Consider the following 19647-nt stretch of genomic DNA (forward strand, 5'->3'; position numbering starts at 1 on the left):
AAAATTGTTTTTCAAGTAATTTTTTTAAATATATTAAAATAATTTTATTTATTTATTTTTGATGTCCGTGTATTAAATTAATTTAAAAATACAAGAAAAAAAAACAAAGCAAAAAAAATAATTAAAATTTCGTGAAATGTTGTTGGCTGCTGCAAATACATAAACTAAGATTCTATTTGAGAATATGGTTGCGGTTGTTTTTCAAAGTGCTTTTCACTCCAAAATATATCAAAATAATATTTTTTTATTTTTAAAAAATTATTTTTGATATTAAAAAAATATTAATTTAAAAAAAAATAAAAAAATATTTAATTTTTTTAAAAAAATATTTTTAAAACAGAAAATAAAAAATTACCTAAACTGGATATCGAAAGTCACCTGCTCTGTCAACGGATGCATGCATTTGAAGATAGGCGGCGTAGCTTTCATTGGTTTACCAAGAAACCACTTGCTGGTAAGTGAATTGACCCGAGCATACACGTGGTCCGGATTTGAACCCATTTTGCCTTCTTTCTACGCACCATTCCAGTCGTCGAGTCATCCCATACAAGGCACTTCATGTGGATTTATAACGTGCGGATGTTTTTATAGAGTGATTTTTAATGTAAAATATATTAAAATAATATTCTTTATATTTGTATTTTTTTAATTTTAGTGCATTAAAATTTTTGAAAAATATCTAAAAAAGACTACGTTTTCCCAGACAAAAATCACTTCAAGAAGCATTTTAAAAAACAAATTGAACTATATTATAAATCATTTTTACTACTTGGTGTCGATTTCCAAAGTAGTTAGAGTCGTTACACAAAACAGAAGGAAATAGGTTAAACGGATGGTACCTGTTGCTAGCTTCACGTTACCGTATGGTACTTTTAATTGCGCCAAGGAATAAGAAAAATTTATGAAAAAAATCAAGTGTTTTCTTCGACCCTTTTCACACCCCTCTAGACAATGTGTAAATATAAAATAACGTAATGATGTAGAATGCTTTCCCACCTTTCTTTTCACAGCATCCAAAGTTATGATGGTTTATCCTGCCACAGCTCCCTCGCACCCTTTTCTTTCCTTCACAATTTTTTTTCCAAGGATGGCCTGGTGTTTTGCATCATTCTCAGCAGCCACCGGAATGTTTGAGGATGGCCCTTCAGAATTGCCAGCACAACCCCCCTAATAAAGAATAGCGTTATACTTTTAAGAAGCTCGGCAGCAAACACAGAAAAACATAAATTCATTTCCATCAGATGTTCTTCACCGCCCAAATGGAAGTGCATGCACCAAAATCTTGCAGTCAGTAAAAAGCTGCCTTGCAAAGGAATGTAAGATGGGAATACACATTATAAAAAGCCTAGGTCATTTCAGAGGGGACATGGCAACAAATATCACTTCTATCATTTTTGTTCCGACAATCATCAGGGTCTTGACATAAAAAATAATCACGGGGGTCTTCTAAGAAAACTGGCATAAGCAACAAACATGGAGAAAACCAAAAAGACATTGAAAAAGGCGGATGCTAATCATATTATAAGAAATTATAAATTCAACCACATAAACGCTCCAAGCTTAAACCATCCTTGAAACCGTAAAACATGATTTTTACAAGTCCACAATCACAAATGATATCTTCAGTACTCATAACTGTCATCAAAAGGCCAATGTTCCTTCAGCCATACACAAGTTTAAGCATATCAATCAGTTAGCCACAGCTGACTCGGATCAAGCAGAACATGTCTCAATCATCTTCTCTTTCTGGGGGTAGACCACAAGGCAAAAGCATTTTCTGCACCAAGTTAAAAAGAATCATTAGGTGATCATATTTAAGACATGTAATAAGTATGGAAGAGAAAATCAGAACCTCTCTGAGATATCTTCACACAATCAAGATTTTAATGTACAGGACAAACACATTATCAGTCACTAAGCCATTTTCCAGTGATTGTCAAGATCTAACACATGAAGCAAGTCATAGTTCAGACACCTATCCATCAGCAATTGAAATAACAATAAACTCTTGCATCTTATACTTTCTAGAACTTCTAGAATAGCTTATATGTAATGCGATCTTCCAGCATCCCCCCTGCATTTACGAATTGCTCATTCAAATTGACACAACTTTTGTTGCACACTTTTGACTGTGGATCTTAAGATCATCATTCATAAATAACTGGGATATAAAAAAGTAATCTGGACCGAGTAAAGTCCAACTATTAAAATGGTAGCCTGATCTCATCATAGTTTAAGTAAAGTCATAGTGTATAAAAAACTAATCTTCCAAAAATGTGTTCCATAAAGAGATGGTTGCTATCATGTAAAACTCATACAGCTAACCAAATAAATGGGAGAAGGCTTTACATGTTGACTTTAGTGAAGCAGTAAAACCTATAAAGGATGCATTCCTGATAACAGCACCTGACTCTGACAAAACATATGGCATATGGCTTCCCTACTGCAGGATAATTGGCATGTCCCCATGCATTGCCAGTGATGTGATTATAGCACCAACATGACAGCACCTACTTCATGAAACTTTTCATCCCTTGGTTTCATAAGACAAAAAAAAACATCTTTTTTCTTAGGGGTCATTCGGTATCATTTCCATTCCATGTTGGGTAAAAAACAAATTCGGAAACATGAATAGAAAAAACTTGTTTTTTTTTGTTTTTAATTTTCAAAAACATAAAAAAAGCAACAACCAAGTGTCAGAATTTTTCAAAATCAAACAAAGTGGTTTTCAAAAATTGTGTTAGGGTTGCTCGTTTTGCTTTTTCTCAACAAAAAAAAAAATCAAAACAAACAAGTTTCCAGTATCCGTTTTCAAAAATTTGAAAATGACAACCACAAATGATACCTAACTACCTCTTACAGACCCATTAAACGGAACACTCTTACCGGTGTCAATGATCAGGTTTTATCACAAAAAAAGATAAAAAGAAATGGAAACTACAACTTTGAACGAACATGAAGATCATCCCCAATATCCTCAAACACCAAATTACAAACCCATCAACTAAGTCAGTGATGTAACCAAATGGCAACTCAAAAAAAAAAAAGTAGATCAATAAACATATAAAGTAAAGGAAGGAGATTAAAAGACGAACGAACCTGCATAAAATTATAACGTTCCCTTCCAATAGACTCATTTTCAGCTAAAGCAAAATAAGCAAGCATAGGGTAGTGACCGATATACGATGCATAGCTGTCACGTTGAATATTCACTGCCCACTCGCTGTATTAATTCACCAATCACAATCAAATTTTTTTTTGAAAAAGAAATTATATATATTAAACTGGGCTAATAAAGGGGGGAAAAAACCCTCACAATCTGTTTAAATCAGCGTGGCCTGTCCCAACATATTTGGCCTGGAGATGCTCCAGCTGTGAATTGATGTTAAATCTATCACTGGCCTGCATCATCATCATCGTTAATATTGAAGAAATTAGGGTTTTGAGAAAACAAGGAGAGGGAATTGAAGAAATGATTGACTTACCTGCATCTTCGATTACAAAGATACGCAACCACGATGTCTAATGATTGCTAACAGAGCAGACTACCAACGGAGGATTGAGTCGTTGTCTTCTTCTTTCTTTACAGGCACATACAAAAAGGGGGGCGTAGTAGGCTAGATGTCCCCGCTTTTCCTCTTGTTCACTATAGTTTTACCGTGCGCTGCTGTAATTTCTTTTCTAGTAATCTGCTCAGGAAAAGGTATCGAGTTGATTATAACAGTCCCTGTAGTTTAGTAAAAATAATTAATTAGTCATATGGTTTCAACAATTGTTATTTAATCCCTCGATTTTTACTTTCATTTATAGATTAATCTTTTTCATCAATTCATGTTTTTTTTTTAATTTTTAAAAATAGAAGAGTTAAAAAAGCACGTAGATGAATTGGAAAGTTTGAGTAGTCAAGAAATCATTTTTTAGAACACAACATTAGCATTAGCATGGCCTGCATTGATCAAAGGACTGTTAAATTATTTTTGATATTATTAAAATTAATTATTTTGTTTCGAGAAACCACAGGGACTAAATTATAATTAAAAGTTTGTGATTTTGTTTTTGGCAGAAGATAGCATCCTCACATGAATTACAAGATTGAGGGGGTTCAAAATTGCAATGCCCAGAACCCTAACATAGAAGTTACATCCAAGAGGGAGGGAGGGAGGGGAAATCTCTTGTTTCTGCATTTTTCACAGGAATAAATGATACATCTTAATCAACTCAGCAATGATTAGTAACAAGAAAAACCCACAATAGTGATCTGGTATAGCAGATTTCTGACAAAAGGGGTAAAATAAATACACAACGATTTCAAAAGAATATTTACTATGGGACGATTTTACAAGGATTAACAACCTAACTAAGACGAGCCAATTAGTAAACTCAAACCACTCATGTTTTGGGCCCTTCGCCCTTGAAGCTTTGATTTCGGCAACATAAAATGAGGAGCTATCCATCAAGAAAATGATCCTTCATTTTATCTCTAATTGAATGTTATGTGACCGCCTGAAGGGATGATGAGATTAGAACAGCTTATTTGGATTTTTTCCCGATTGCTCCGAAGAATCTAGTTTAGGAGGCAGGAGGCTTAGGAAGCTCCCCTTAACAGGTTCATTAGGAGCCTCGGCTGACTCATCTTCTGAAATAATATGAACCACCGCAATAAGAACAAAGAAAGAAAAAAAGAAATGCAACCTGATTGATGGTCAATACAATATCAAGCTATTACAATGCTCAACTTTTTTTGCTGTATTTTGAAGTGAAAATATACATGATGGTTCTAAGAGCATGATAGTGTTTAACTTGCATCATCTACAGACTACACACAGTTTTGAAAGAAATAACTATAAAAAAAACAAGTGTGTTGATGACGTGAATGAAATTCTGAAACAACTCAAACAAAGATTTTGCACTTGCTTATTTCAAAGAAATTTAAATACATCGCCACTAACTTCAAGTAATACCAGCCATCAGGCCCTTACCAAATTTGAGCACTTGCATAAATAAATGATAGCTTGATCTGTCGGTTAATAAACCAGAAAGAAATATCACCATAAGTATAAAACATTTTTAGATTTTCGTTGTATGATATGATAAATTTGAAGATGGGTATGGCAAGGGGTTAGATTTTGAGAGTCAAGTGCCAAGGGCATAAAACGTGTCGACGATGAAAGTGTTTGTGGTGTTTGGTAGTGAATGATGCATAGAAGGTGTAAATAGAGCATAATAGTGGGTCCCATTATTATCAAAATCAGACCGGTGCTTGAACCGACAAAGGTGTCGATTCATTGGTTCACCGATTCAACTGGCATTTCACCGGTTTAATACCTAGAAGAACATTTTTTCAGATTTTTTATCGAGGGACACGTGGTAGGCCTTGAGTCAGTTCAACCCAATTCTCGGCCGGTTCAATCTGATTCAGGCCAGTTCTAAGTCAGTTCAGCCCGATTCAAGGTGGTTCTTACCATATTGATTGCACAATTAGTCCGTACACTCGAACCAGACAGGGGTAAAATCTGGTTCACCAGTTGAGCCAGCCAATTCTGATAACTATTAATAGGTTTATAAATAATATTAATGAGACCTGATTTGAGAAAAACTACAAAGTAGCAAAGAGTACAAATAACATTGTTTCAAAAGAGTAAGATCACAGTTTTGTGAGTTTGCAATCTCAATGCACATTTTAAAATTTGTTTTTGGCTACTTTTTATCATATTATCCCAACCATTCTAAAAAATATTATAGGAAAAAATAAAAGATGTGAGTTTTTTTTACTATAGATGGACACTGTTCACACTCACAACACATAGTGGACTTCTGTTTATTTTTTAATAATTCATTTTCATCATCAAAGTTTTATTTCGGGCGATTTGATCCTAATAGAAGGACAATTGATTTTGATTTCTTAGGAAATGCTGGAGCTGGAAGAAAAGGCATTGAAATTAAAACGACATCAAACATGGATAGTGTGCCTGATATTTCATGGAAAATACACTTAGATCCTCAAAATTTAAAAATAACACAATTTACACAATTTAGGTCCCCTTATATTTCAAAAATTCATTTTTGGCACAAAAGTTTATTTGTATTATTTTTCAATTCCTAATTAGAGAGGGGGCTCGCCGGATTCCGATGATGGGAGAGAGTTGTCGCTCACGCCATTTTCGGCCACCAAATGATTTTTCTTGATGTTCATGAGTTTCATGAGATAAGAAGGGCTTGATAGTGGCTGCTTAGAGCCTCAATGTTGCTTGAAAAAATAAATCAAAGCCAAGGACGCCAAAACTAACCTGATTTGATTTCGAGTTTTTTGATTTTTTTTTTGGTATTTTAAGGTGATAGATTGGTTTGTAGGTGTTCTAAAGGTGTTGATGAGGTGTTCTAAGGATGTTAGTCAGATGTTTTTGGGTTGAAATGGCTTGCAAATTAGGTTTTTTGGGCAAAAGAGACACTGCCTTGATTTTTCGACCACTGTAGTGGTAACTAGAATCTAGGCTTGCAGACTACATGTCATCTGTCTTAACAGGCGACGTGTTGCCAACTTATTTTTTTCAAAAAAAAATAAGGGCTTCTTTAAATTATTTTTTTTTAAATAAAACCAAGCCTAGGCCCACAGGCTTGAAGGCCCACCTACACGCCTAGGCTTTTCATTATAGTGGCCCAGGCGTGTTGGGCTCTTTATATATATATAAGGTTTGACAAGTTAAGCCGCAACACCCGCGCTATTATTATTTTTTCTAATATTGATTTTTTAAAAATAATTTTTTTTAAATAATTTTTTAATTTATGTTTCAATTAATATCTCTCCTCTGTGGAATTGTTTTCTTTTTTGCTTATTTATCTTTTTTTGAATAGAATTTTTTTAACTTTCTATTTAATTTTTGAAAAACTATTATGATTTATCTATAATTTTTCTTTTCATCTTTTGTATAGATTTATTCTTGAAAATAAAAAATGTTTATTTTGATTTATGCAGCCTTGCATGATATATATTTTTTTTCTTTTTATGCTATTTAATCAATTTAATGTATGCGTCTATTTCTATTATTGTTTGATTGAATAAAAAAATAATTTTAATAAACAAATTCAGTAAACACAATCGAGTATATGTCCTATCTTATGAGATTAAATATCTTGATTTATATTTGTCTATTGATTTTTCTAATTTATTTTTAATTATCGTTAATGAAATTTTTTTTATTAACGCACATAATTCTCGATTTATTTAATTACATGTATATAAGTTTTTTAATTTACACTTACATTTTTTTTATGTATAAAGATACATCAGAAAAGCCTGCATATATATTTTTTTAAAAAAAATATTTGGCTTACGACATAGCGCTAGTCAAACAACTAGTATTTTACTAAAACTGATAACAAAACTTACCAAAAAGTGACTTGATTGAAGGCCTCTTAGATTTTGTGCTCTTCTTCTTTAATTCAGCTGCATATTGCAAGTAGAAAAAAGTCACATAAAGGATCACGTGAAAGTAGATGATTGGACAAAGATAAAAATTGCGCTCTTCACAAATAAACATCTAAGAAAATGTGCAAGCTTCGATCTTCCACCTCCAGATTTGATTGATATTTTGCTTCTACCCATGTAGCTTAAATTTTCCCATTGCTACCCTTCTAGCTCTCAAAAATTCCAATGTCACAATAACCATCAAATAGCCTACTTTTGAATTTGGTTCTTTAGTTTTTTTAGGTTTATAATAATCTTTGTGAGATACCACAACACGTACGAAGATTAAAGAGGAAAAAAAGTGAGTAAAACAGACAAAATAGCAAAAAATACAAGCGAACTTTTGGTTAGTATTTAACAATAAAGGGCAAAATTGGAGCTTTCTAACAAAAATAGAGGTAACATTGGGAAATTTTAAACTAAGAACAAGTGGAAAATTGATGAATCTGTAATAGCAACATTAAAGTTCACTCCAAAAATATCAACGCTCTTTGTGCTTGATCTACAAGGCACAAGACACGCATTTGTTATTCTACATAATCTGTAACTTTTAGCAATTAAAATTAATCATCACCTACTAACTAGTAAGCGTAACATTTTATAGCCAAGATATGAATAAATAAATATTTCAGGCCAGAAACAAACAAATATCCCCAGGATAAGTACACCTCAATATTGCGTCCACTAGAAAGTTTAGGTTCAAGCATTTCCAACCGTGCATAAATGAACAAAAATAGATTAAGTTGAGGTATAGCCACTGTAAAAAAATAAAACTTGTAGAGCACTTAAGTTACGGTGCGATGCATGGCCAAACACTTCTATTATTAACAATCCCATTCCCTACCTTAGGACCACAATATCACTATGAAAAAAATAAAAGATAAAAGATTCGATACTCTAGATAATGTGGAGACAAAATACTAAATAGGATACTCGAATGGAGAGGATGCATTATATAAATATAGCGAAGAAAAATATACCAATTCCAGGCAACTGATGATCATTTATGATTTCAAAGTTCTTGTATGTATAACCAACAAAGTTGATATCTTTAGATGAAAGCATCTGCAAAAAAAGACAAACGATCATTTGATCAACATCTAGATGCCAGAAACATTATTTATCCCCAATTAATTAAACCTTTAACTTGCAGGCTATATAAAGCAAAATAGCTTTTGTGTTTGATGCTACAATACTCCAATTAAATTCACAGGCCAATCTACCACCAAAAAATCTTAAGCTGTGGAACTAACATTTTCATGCATGAATGTCCACCTCCCTCAGGGAAAGGAATGCTGTAATATGTGAGTTTGGAAAAATGTAAAGTTCCTCAAGCTCCCAAATTTCAGCTTTCCTGAATGGTGTTTCATGAGGTCTTATCATTAGTTGATGTTTGTTTGTTTTGATATAAATTGGTTGATTGTAGTACAGTAGAAGTGAAGGGTGAATTGATTGGTCAACGCCTTCCTACTGAATTTGTCTTGGAAATGAAAGATTTGTTCATTGAAAAAAATGAAATAGAATGAACAGAGAACGCATATCCTTGGGTGGAATACTAATAAAGAAACCCTAAAAATAACTACATATGCTTAAAATATGAATAACAGAATTTGTATGTACCAACCTTTCTCCACGGACCAGATTTTGCTGAAGTCTGAATTTGGTCATCAGCCTACTCAAACAATCACATGAATGATAGAAAGGTTACCAAGATAAAGCATCTAAAAAGGTGATTAAATTTTAGACCAATCAATCTACCTCTTCAAACTTCTCAAAATTTTGAGTATCCAACTCATCATTGACCTCAGGAATAAATGCAGCTTTTATTTGATATAATTTGTCCCACTCAATACCTTTAAACCATGGGTGAGCCTGAAAATAACACAGCAAGTAAATTTTATCAAACTCGAATTTATCTTGGAGTAACTAAAGAATTTAGAAAACACGACACAACACCTTGATTTCATCTGCCCCTTTTGTTCCAAGCCGCTGGTCAACGTTACATATAAGTTTGCTAATAAGGTCTTTTGCTTCGGAAGATAACTTTGCTTCTTCTGGAAATTTTAAATAATTTCTCCATTTAACTATCTGCACAAAACAAAAACTGTGAAATGAGTAGGACTGCTGATATTGGAGACAGCGAGTAGAATGAACTGCTCCAAAGGTAAACATTGAAAAAGGAAAGGAACTTAGATCTCGGTGCTGACAATTAGAGGTTTATTAGCATTTAGGCAAAAAGCTTGAGAAGTTACCAACTACAGGTTAGCAATTTGAACTGAAAAGCATGGTTTTGAGTTGGTAATGAGATTAGAAAAAATAACAAGTAAACATGTTCGCAAGGCTCATTTCAACATGCATTAATCACAATCAAGAAAAGCAAGCTTTTCTATTGACAAATAAGTAAACAGTTGCAAGATTACCTTCCTACAAGTTGACATGGGCTCGTCTGAGTAAAACGGTGGGAACCCCACGAGCATTTCATACATAATAGCACCAAGGGACCACCTGGATGTATAAAACAAAGTCACACCTGAATGGTCTCAGAAAATAAAATTACTAGCTAAGAAACATTTAAAGTGTACCAACCAATCACATTCCATTCCATATCCTTTCTTCAACAAGACCTCTGGGGCAATATAGTCAGGAGTTCCAACAGTAGAATAAGCCTGCAAAATTACCACATTGAAGGTTTAAAAAATAGAAATCCCAGTGGGATTCCCACAGATACTACACATACCCATGAGGGCAGAAATGATAGATGAACACGAGGTCATCCTAGCATGTCTAAAGATTTTTTATAGGAAAAATAATTACTAAAGGAAAAAAGAAGGTTTATGATTGTAAAGGAAATCAAGACATCCTACTAAGAAACAAGAGAAACCAAGAAAAAAAGAGGCTAGAATTATAGAGCTTTCCAGTCTCTCTGCGTAGCCACTAAGAAAAGTTCACCAAACACGTCCATAAAACAGCACCATAAAGAAGCTTGGAAGAGTATTTAATCACTCTAGATAAATACTTATTGCCTGCAAGTTATAAGCGATAGAATGAAAACAAGCATTCAGCTATAAAGCAGAAGCTGTGGCATCAACAACAATGCCTTGATTGACAATGTTACTCCTATTGAATGAAAGGTCATTCCACTACATATAGGGAACTTACGAGCATCCTCCTGTTCCTTTGCCAATGTTGTAATTGCTCCTGTTGTGTACGTTTTGGCGCTGCAGGGCGTCCATCACTTTGAAGAGCTCCACTAAGATTGTTTGCCACAGAAAAATCCTTTTCTTGGAGAGTACTGCAATCTAATGGTTTACATAATCCAAAGTCTGATAATTTCATGTGACCATTTCTATCAAGTAGCAAGTTGTCAGGTTTGATATCTCTGCAACATGAAAACACAGAAAAGATGAGGCCACAATTACATTATCAGAAGTACAAGGTAAGAAAAGCAGATCAACAGCTCAAGTCAAAAACCTTGAGTTACCTATGAATATAATTATGCCTATGGATAGACTCAATAGCCAGGACAGTTTCCCCAACGTAAAACCTGGCCTCATCTTCGGTTAGTGTGTCTTTGCGCATCAGTAAAGTCATCATATCTCCACCAGGTAGATATTCCATGATGAGATACAGATACTCTTCATCTTGGAAAGAACAATATAGTTTGACAATGCAATTGCTATCAACCTCAGCAAGTAGATTCCTTTCTGCTTTCACATGTTCGACCTGAACATTTTAGATCCAAACTGAAAATAAGCATAATGAACAGATAAAAAAACCAATAAAATTGCCGGGCAGGATTAATGAAAACATATACCTGGCCTCTGCGTAGCATCTCTGATTTCTTAAGCTTCTTCATGGCATATACATGACCTGTTGATTTTTCTCTACAGACTCTAACCTGCAAACTCAAAAGGAGAAGATCAATTGATGCTTTGATTGAAAGAGCAACAGCATTTTAAACACACAAATGTAAATCAAGCAAGAGATCCAGGCTATCAAATAGAGATGCAACATATAAATGCAGCAACACTTTAACTAAGAGTGGATTTTTCTTGCAAACAGCAGTAAAATGTTTTAACTTGTGTATTCATGTTTGTTTCTTCTTGCTATATGCCAGGATGTAGCAAGAAGAAAATGCCAAATAGGTCTGTCAAGCTGGAATAGAATATGGAAAAAGACTAACTTACCTCCCCAAATGCACCCTTGCCTATCATGGTCAATGGCTCAAAATCATCAGCGCCCATTTTATGCCTTTGAAGACGCATGTATTCAGTTTCCTTCTTCTCTAAAAACTTTAGTAAGTTATTATGTTCTTCCTCAGAGACCTCAGCATCAGCTAACTTCTTCTCCAGTACATTACGTCTGCAAGAAATCATAAGCACCAAAACACCACCATCATCAATGCACTAAAGTTAAAAGATCACTCGTGTGAGATGGTCTAAGAAAAAACAGGTGTTTTATTCATCCAATGACTACTTGGAAAAGAAATTTAAAAAATTTCATGCACTTAAAGAAAAAAATGATTTCTTGAAGAATGGAGTATCATATAAATAATGGAAACATGACTGGTTGTACAATGTTGGAGTATCATATAAATAAAATCTTCCCATTAATTGAGAATTCCAAGCAGATAAGCCAATGGGTGAAGTGTGAATATTAACAGAAAAGTAATTTTACTCGAACATCATTGCTATGAAAAGATGCATTAAATCATACCGCTCCTGCCTCTCTTGCAGGTCCTTCATTTGCTTCTTATAATGGTTCTCAATAAACTGTTTTGCAGCTGCAACCTTCTGCTTGGTTACATTGGATGGTGCTTCTTCACTGTTAGGTGCTTTAGTTCCCTCCTTCCCATTGCCTGTGGTATCTTTCTGTTTGGCAGACTTCAGCTTATCCTTCGACTTTAACCTGTTGAACCAACACCCTGTTGACTCCATGTGTTTACTGAACAATTATTTCAGCTTTTGTGGGAGTTAGAGCCCTCTTGTCACAACCCCTCACTCATAAAAATATATGCATTCGATTTCTCAAGTTACTGAAGATGAACCCTTTAGCTCAGGCACTCGTTTGACAGATGAAGCAGACTCTTATGCACGTCTCATTACCAAGGAATTCAAGCATTTCCTCTGCATTAAAAAAATGCAAACAGCATTAAACGACATAATCATCATTGCATTCTTCTCAGACTTATCTCCAAGCAATTGCAATAAATTGGAACTGCAAACATATGTAATAGAACATTAGAAGAAATGCACCGGGTGGCAGCAGAGAAAAGTAATGTAATGAAATAAACTGCAGATCCGTTCAGAGATTGACGATCAAATGTAACCAACATACATTTAAAAACTTTAGAAAGTAACATAACTCAAAATCTCCCAAGGATCATTATCTCAAAAGCATAAGACGCCTGCCTTGCAACTGAAATTTCTGCGTCACTTCTTTCGTTTCTCAAAATCAGTATAGAATAGCCCTCGATTCATTAACAAACCACCCATAGAGTTCTAAACCTTAAACATCAAATCAGCAAACAAATGTTGCATCACTCAACAACTTACACACCACTAGGCAAGATACAAGCCAGTCCTCAAATCAGCAATCTACCTACATAATTATCCTAATTGGTATTACTAAGAAATACCAACCAACTTGAGTTTCTTCACTGATTCAAAATATTTTAGGCCAGCCCCTTCCTAAAATTCTCTCACCGATAAAACACAACTAAAAACAGATATCGCAATTCAAATTCAACAACCATCAGAAAATAGAAATACAAATAAACTACACATTATTCCAACACTGTTTCAAAAAAGCAAAAAAAAAACTTCAGATCCTTAAAATCCCTAATCACTCACTATTCATATTTTTTTTGGTAAACAAGCAGGAATTCAGAACTCAAAATGTCGAAACCAGACAAATCTAAAAGTTAATAAAAATCAATAAAGCAATGACATCCAAAATCTAAGACGAAAAGCACTGGCGTTTCCTACATTTTCTTACTAAGCATACAGAAATTGAAACCCTCAAACTCAAACCACGAGATTAACTTACTTAACAAGAAAAAAAAAAGCAAAATAAAAGTAAGAAAGAAGTGAGTAGATGGAAACAAAAGGACCTTGTGTAATTACAGAGAGGAGGGAGAGAGACAGTAGCGTAGGATAAGAAATGAAGAAGTAAGATTAAAGAAAGAGAGGAAGCGGAAATCTCGGCAAAGAAGAGAAGAGGAGCACTTTGTCTTCATGATTTTGATGACCCATTTGATTTGTGTTGAAACTTTTGAACCTCTCTCTCTCTCTCTCTTCTTTTCTGCTTCTATCAGTGTCGATGAATCGAACACGCTTCTTTTTGTAGTTTTTTTTTTAATTTTTTACTACTCACTCACTCTCACTGTGCTTTTTTTTCTTTCTTTAATTTAATCCTGATCTTTAATTGCTGCTCTTCTTCTTCTACCCCCATCCTACGTGTTTATTATTTTATGAGCAACTGAAGAAACGTTTCTCGCGAGATGTTTCTCTCTCTTGAAAATAATAACTTGCATTTCTTGCTTCTTCGCAGTTACACGTAGGAGTGAACATTTTTTATTCAGTTTAATTTTTATTAAAAAATAATTAAATTAAAATTTTTAAAAAAATTTAAAACTAATTTAAATTAACTGGTTTTGATTTGATTTGGTTTTTTATGATAAAAACTGATTTAAATTGATTTGCTTTAATTTTCAGATTTAGCTCGGTTCTTTACAGATTTGGCTTGGGTTTTTTCAGTTTGAATTCAGTTTGGTTTTTTCGGTTTTAAACTTATAAAATTAAAATTGAATCGGTTATTTTTAAAAAAATTTAATTGGTATTTTTTCACGGTTCGATTTTTTCAAAAAAAAATTTAATTTTCTTGATTTTTTTATTTTTTTACTCATTAATTTTACTGATTCCTCACACATATTGTTGTTGCCCAAGGAAAAAAAACATTATTATTTTCATAGCATTAAATTTAATTTAGTGGTTAACTTTTCCATGATATAAATTATTAGATTCACTTTTATTAATTAAATATTTTTTATGGTATTCATCCCTGGAGTTCATCATCGAGTAACTAGATAGTTAAGAACTCATTTAATCATTTGGATTTGATTAGTTAATATTCTAATTAATTTAATTAAAAATATAATTTAAATAGGATTTAAGTTTTAAATTTTAAAAGTTAACTCATTGGTCGAACTGATTTAAATGGTGTTTGGTATTATAATAATAATTATTTTTTAAAGTATTTTTTACTTTAAAATATATTAAAATAATATATATTTTTATTTTTAAAAATATAGACAAATTAAAATAAAAAAATAAAAACTAATTTTAAATTAAAAAATAATTTTTTTAATATAATTATACCATAATATCAAACGATACCTTAACCTATTTTATTTTTAAAAAAAATAAATAATTACCTGACGTTTGAATTCTGATTTTGTAATATGCTAGCAAACACATCCGTAAATATAAAACGTAATGATAATTGTCACGTCGCTAGATCATCGATCAGTCTGGTAGTTATATATAAATTGTTAATAAATTCAACCGATCAACTATTATATATTTTGATAATTTAAATTCTTAATTCGATACTGATGGGAAATTAAACTTGCAGCTATCATATCAGACACCATGCTATAAACATATATCGATCAGCATTTATCTTTATATATATTTTAAAAGATAAAAACATTTATATCTTCATAATCAAGAACTGGTTCGTCAGCTCTCGATCGCGTGACACTGGAGAAACCATCGATCTGCTGTCTTAAAAACATGCTTAGCAGTTTAGGAATTTCCAGCTGTCCTATTGAATTCAATAAAGTATATATACATATTATTTCAATATTCTCCGTAAATTATTTTTTCACAGTTTTTTACGCTTTTAAAATAAAATAAAACGTGTGCCGTTTTACATACTGCACCAATATTTCAAGAGGGAGGAATATTATCTTCGTCTTGATTGATAGGAGGACAAGGGAAAGGTGGGAAGACTTTCAACAAAGATTTCCTACCCTGGTTTGGAGATGTGCTGTCACTGGAAAAAATTGCACAAAAACAGTGCATATATTTAGATGATGCATTTATCATCAAGACAAATCAATTGTCTGTGTTTTTTTAAAAAAAATTAGTTTTAAATTAATATCTTTTTAGAGTTTTTTAAAATAATTTTTTTTTTAATATATTTCTAATATAAAAAAAAAACACCAATCTTGAAATGAAAAGACTCCCAGAGAGCTCGAAACAGCAATATCCAGTATTTCCTTATTTCATGGATCACTGTTCGCAGCATCGCTGAAAGCCTAAAATGGTTCAATCGGTAGGTAAGTAGATGTGTTCTATACACTACGAGTAACGATCCACTATTTAAAGAATATAATTTCTGGTGAAAGTTCCAATTAACATCTTGTTAATATTTATAGGTTCCTGCGTCAAAAACCACTCCAAAATATCCTTGTCGTCAACAAAAGGGGATCTCAAGGGAAATGCTTACAGGCGGCCTACGAATGAACGATCAAATTTCTTGTTTACAACGCTTCACGGTCATGTACTTTCATGTTTATATTTCCCAGGCTATTACAGTGGACATGTATACTTCAAATGGTGGAGCAAGAGGGTTGACTTTTGTCACTCGTTTCTCCTTTCAAGAGACTTTTTCTAGATCCGCCATCGCATGATCTAGGCTTACACTAAACATCCATTTTTCTTTATTAAGCTAACATGGGTGCTTAAAACACTCCACAGATCCTGCAGTGGCGCTGTTTGACAGGTATATATGACCCCAAAATCCCTCCCAGCATCAACCCCACAGCAAAGGCAATATGAGTAGAGTGGGGGGTTACCTTGCAGGTAGGGCAACATGGGGGGCCATTTTTAAAGTTATCTGGACAGGCATCCATTCAAAATAAAGAGGAAAAGGTTTCGTGAAAGCTGTAGACATCAATGTGTCACATTATTGGACCTCATTTACCCTACTTGTCCATTAATCCATCATTATCAGACCTCATAAAGACGCTATTGGGTGCCAGCTTCTGGGGTAGAAGAAGTTCTCTTTTACTTGTTAAAATCAACACTTCCTGGACTGCTATGCTTTAACATACCCTAATCACGGCTCCAGTACAAGATGCTAGTTCAAACAGGCTGGCTTGCGTTCATGGGCTTGAACTTCCCGCACCCGTTCATCCAAAGGTCCTTGTGATCAATTATTTACTAACACCAGAAAAAAAAAAAAAAAAAGAGAGAATATATTTACTACTTGCAGACCGTGTGATAATTAAGATAATGATCTCCTCTCTTTTTCTCCTGGATAAGATCTCTTCTTGATCGGTAGTTCATTGTTTTTAAATTGATGTGATTATAAGGAATATATATGTTCGACCAATGGAAACAGGTAGCTGTCTTTGGAGATCAAACGAAAAGCAAGAAAAAGCCACCAAGTACGTGGGAAAAGTTAAAGAACTGAGGGATTCCCATATCCACTGGCGCCAAATTAATTAGGTTGCAAGTTCTCGACGCCGTGTGCAGTATATGTCCCAGAATACACACTCCGTGGTCTCCGTTCACGTCCACATGTTTTAACAGAAACAATAAAGAGAGTTGCCAAGACACTGTAGAAATCTTTATAAGTATAGATACAAGAGACTATTTATTATGACAGTTGAATTATGTTTTTGTTATTTGAATAGAAAATGGGATGCCTTAGTTTGGATGGGTATTTCGATCTTTTTCGATGACTCATTAGTCATTAAAGAAGTGTCAAGGGGTATTTTTATTTTTCAGAATAATAAAATGATTATTTTACCGATAACAAAAAAAAAAACATATATGTTTATAAAGGGTATTTTTCTCTTCTTTTTTGTTAGGACAGTTATAAAAAAATTTCCCTTTGAATTGAAAAAAATAATGTTAAAGGCATGTGTTGAGGGTTGACTTCATCTTTTTACGTTGGTTATTTTATTGTGTTTTAAAATCATGAAGGGTATTTTAGTTTTTTTTGTGATCAATAATTATATTTTTAATCAAAAAGCAACATACTTGTTTTCCTCACGCATCCGTGTACAAGAGTGTTCGTGCTTTTTGGGCAACGCATGCAGAACCTTCTAATAACCAAATCTGTTGTTTCGTTGTGTCATAGGAAATGTTGTCTCACCCTCTTCCTTCCTGTGCAGCTCATGATGGCAATTGATAGGCTATTTGTCTTCAATGGTCTTTTTTTTTCTTATTTTTTCTAGAAAAAGTGCATATTTATCCTCTTTTCTTTTTATTTTTCAATTGCATTCCTTATGTATTTTGTTGTTTATTTTCATCCTTGGCTATTTAGAAAAGTTTTTAATGCTTTAAATTTAGTCTTTAAATTATAATTTGTCATATATTATTTTTTTGTTCAACTCAGACCTTTTTTTTATTTCTAATTTTTTTTTCTAGCTTTTTTGTTTTAATTATAATTTTTTGTAAATGATTTTTTCTTCGGTTTTATCCTTCAACATTTAATTTATTAGAGATTGAGTTTCATGATTTTTCTATTTATCATGCTTTCAAGTTTTAGGAATTGATATGACCAAAGATCCTTTTTTTCTCTTTTTTTTTTATGATTTTATCATTCTGCATTTTTTTTATTTCAAGATTGGTTTTACATCTTTAATTTTCTTTTTATTGATTTATCCCGGTCTCATGATTTGGGTCACGGGTTTTGCAGGTCTTTTTTAATAGAGTTTTTTTTATGTTTTGTATTTAATTTTTGAAGATTTGTTTTTTATTTTGTACAAACAAGCTTTATTTTATAAAAAATATTTATTTTGAAATAATATTTTTAATATGTTCAAACTTGCACGGTATTTTTTATTCCTTTTATTTTATTCACTCAGTTTTACATGTGTTTAATTTTTATTATCTTTTATTTATTTTAATAAATAAATTTAGTAGACACAAACGGGTACAATATTAAATATCTTAATTTACATCTATCTTTTAATTATTCTAATTTATCTTTTAGTTATTATTAATGATTTTTTTATCTATCTACATAGATGATCATCAATTTATTTGTTTATATGCCTGAATAAGCCTCTTAATCTACACTTTGATTATTTAATGTAAAAAAAATATTGAAATAACTTGTATGCACGATTTTTTTATAAAATAAATTATAACTCGTGACAGAGCCCGAATCAAATACCTGGTGTGTGCATGCATGCATATATACATGTTTTATTACAATGGATTTTGCCTTTTCCAATGGATTTTGCTTTTAAAAATATTTTTTAAATTATTTATCATTTAAAAAATATTAAATTGATATTATCTTGTATGTTTTTTTAATGATTTTAATATATTGACATTAAAAATAAAAAATAAATCATAAAAAGTACTATTTAAACCTATTTTTAATTAAAAAATATCATACACCAAGTGATCACACATAAAATTTCTTAATCATCAAAACGCGATTGAACGAGCTACTATTTTATATATCTGGATTTCTTAAAACATAAAATAAGATTATTTCTCCCTGTATGCTAGCACGAATGTTTCAAACATCATCCCCAGACAGATGTTTTACAGAGAGACATTTGTCTTTACTTTTAACACAAGACATTGACCAGGCCATCAAAGAAGAGAAGTCGATAAACATGGGATTTCTGGTCCGGGCTATACAGAGCACTAAAAATGTCCGGTCCGAGAAGGACAATACAGGTCAAACAACATGGTAGACGTGGGCACGGATGTGGTGTGCTTGCTCATAGCGTAGGTAATTAAGGCCAAGGAAGGAATCGCGGCCATTGGGAACCGCCACTGGTATGGAACACAAGCCCATGTGGCACTATTGGAGAGATGGCAAGGACATTGCATGTGCTTCCGATATGAATATATTTATATGCTGGTACCGTGGATGTGATGGGTTATTAGATGTTTATGTTTGTTTATTAAAGTATTTTTTATTTAAAAATATATTTAAATGTTAAAAAAACACTAAAAAATATTAATTTAAAATAACAAAATAAAAAATTTAAATTTTTAAAAAATATTTTTAAAATGTAAAAACAAACAGAATCAAGGAATACTTATATGTAAAGAGTAGGGATCAAGGGTGGGTAATCGGTTTGTTTAGTTTGATTTCTGTTTTTTTTTTCTCTCAATTAAAACTTTCCTGATTTTATTGTT

General features: G+C 32.6%; 2 protein-coding genes across 3 annotated transcripts; both read right to left on the reverse strand.

Annotated features, from left to right (window-relative positions):
* Positions 1-1494: 1494 nt before the first annotated feature.
* On the reverse strand, positions 1495-3658 carry LOC133704761 (uncharacterized protein At4g14342). 2 transcript variants are annotated; one of them, XM_062129723.1, is made up of 4 exons: positions 3486-3658; positions 3317-3402; positions 3100-3223; positions 1495-1777 (listed from the first exon to the last, which is right to left on the reverse strand). In XM_062129723.1, the coding sequence occupies exons 1-4, from the start codon at positions 3489-3491 to the stop codon at positions 1730-1732; spliced, it is 264 nt and encodes an 87-aa protein (XP_061985707.1). In that variant the 5' UTR covers positions 3492-3658; the 3' UTR covers positions 1495-1729. The 2 variants fall into 2 exon arrangements, with proteins under 2 accessions (XP_061985707.1, XP_061985708.1); XM_062129724.1 differs by lacking the exon at positions 3486-3658 and having other exon boundaries at positions 3317-3408.
* Positions 3659-4158: 500 nt separating this feature from the next.
* LOC133705383 (uncharacterized) lies at positions 4159-13811 on the reverse strand. Its single transcript, XM_062130542.1, has 14 exons — positions 13578-13811; positions 12182-12591; positions 11653-11827; positions 11280-11363; positions 10947-11188; positions 10625-10844; positions 10052-10131; positions 9886-9970; positions 9422-9553; positions 9224-9337; positions 9090-9137; positions 8446-8530; positions 7388-7444; positions 4159-4636 (listed from the first exon to the last, which is right to left on the reverse strand). The coding sequence occupies exons 2-14, from the start codon at positions 12400-12402 to the stop codon at positions 4521-4523; spliced, it is 1659 nt and encodes a 552-aa protein (XP_061986526.1). The 5' UTR covers positions 12403-12591; positions 13578-13811; the 3' UTR covers positions 4159-4520.
* Between the last annotated feature and the right edge of the window lie 5836 nt (positions 13812-19647).

Source organism: Populus nigra, chromosome 10, assembly GCF_951802175.1.
Source record: "Populus nigra chromosome 10, ddPopNigr1.1, whole genome shotgun sequence".
NCBI classification, from domain to species: Eukaryota; Viridiplantae; Streptophyta; class Magnoliopsida; order Malpighiales; family Salicaceae; genus Populus; species Populus nigra.

Coding starts and splice junctions, on each gene's coding strand:
- LOC133704761 (XM_062129723.1), bottom strand. Junction 3,224..3,316: donor CACGCTGATTTAAACAGATT/GTGAGGGTTTTT, acceptor GAATTAATACAG/CGAGTGGGCAGTGAATATTC. Junction 1,778..3,099: donor AACGTTATAATTTTATGCAG/GTTCGTTCGTCT, acceptor AACTTGGTGCAG/AAAATGCTTTTGCCTTGTGG.
- LOC133705383 (XM_062130542.1), bottom strand. CDS start 12,402: ATGGAGTCAACAGGGTGTTGGTTCAACAGGTTAAAGTCGAAGGATAAG. Junction 11,189..11,279: donor AGATGCTACGCAGAGGCCAG/GTATATGTTTTC, acceptor TAAAATGTTCAG/GTCGAACATGTGAAAGCAGA. Junction 9,554..9,885: donor CCATGTCAACTTGTAGGAAG/GTAATCTTGCAA, acceptor TGTTTTGTGCAG/ATAGTTAAATGGAGAAATTA.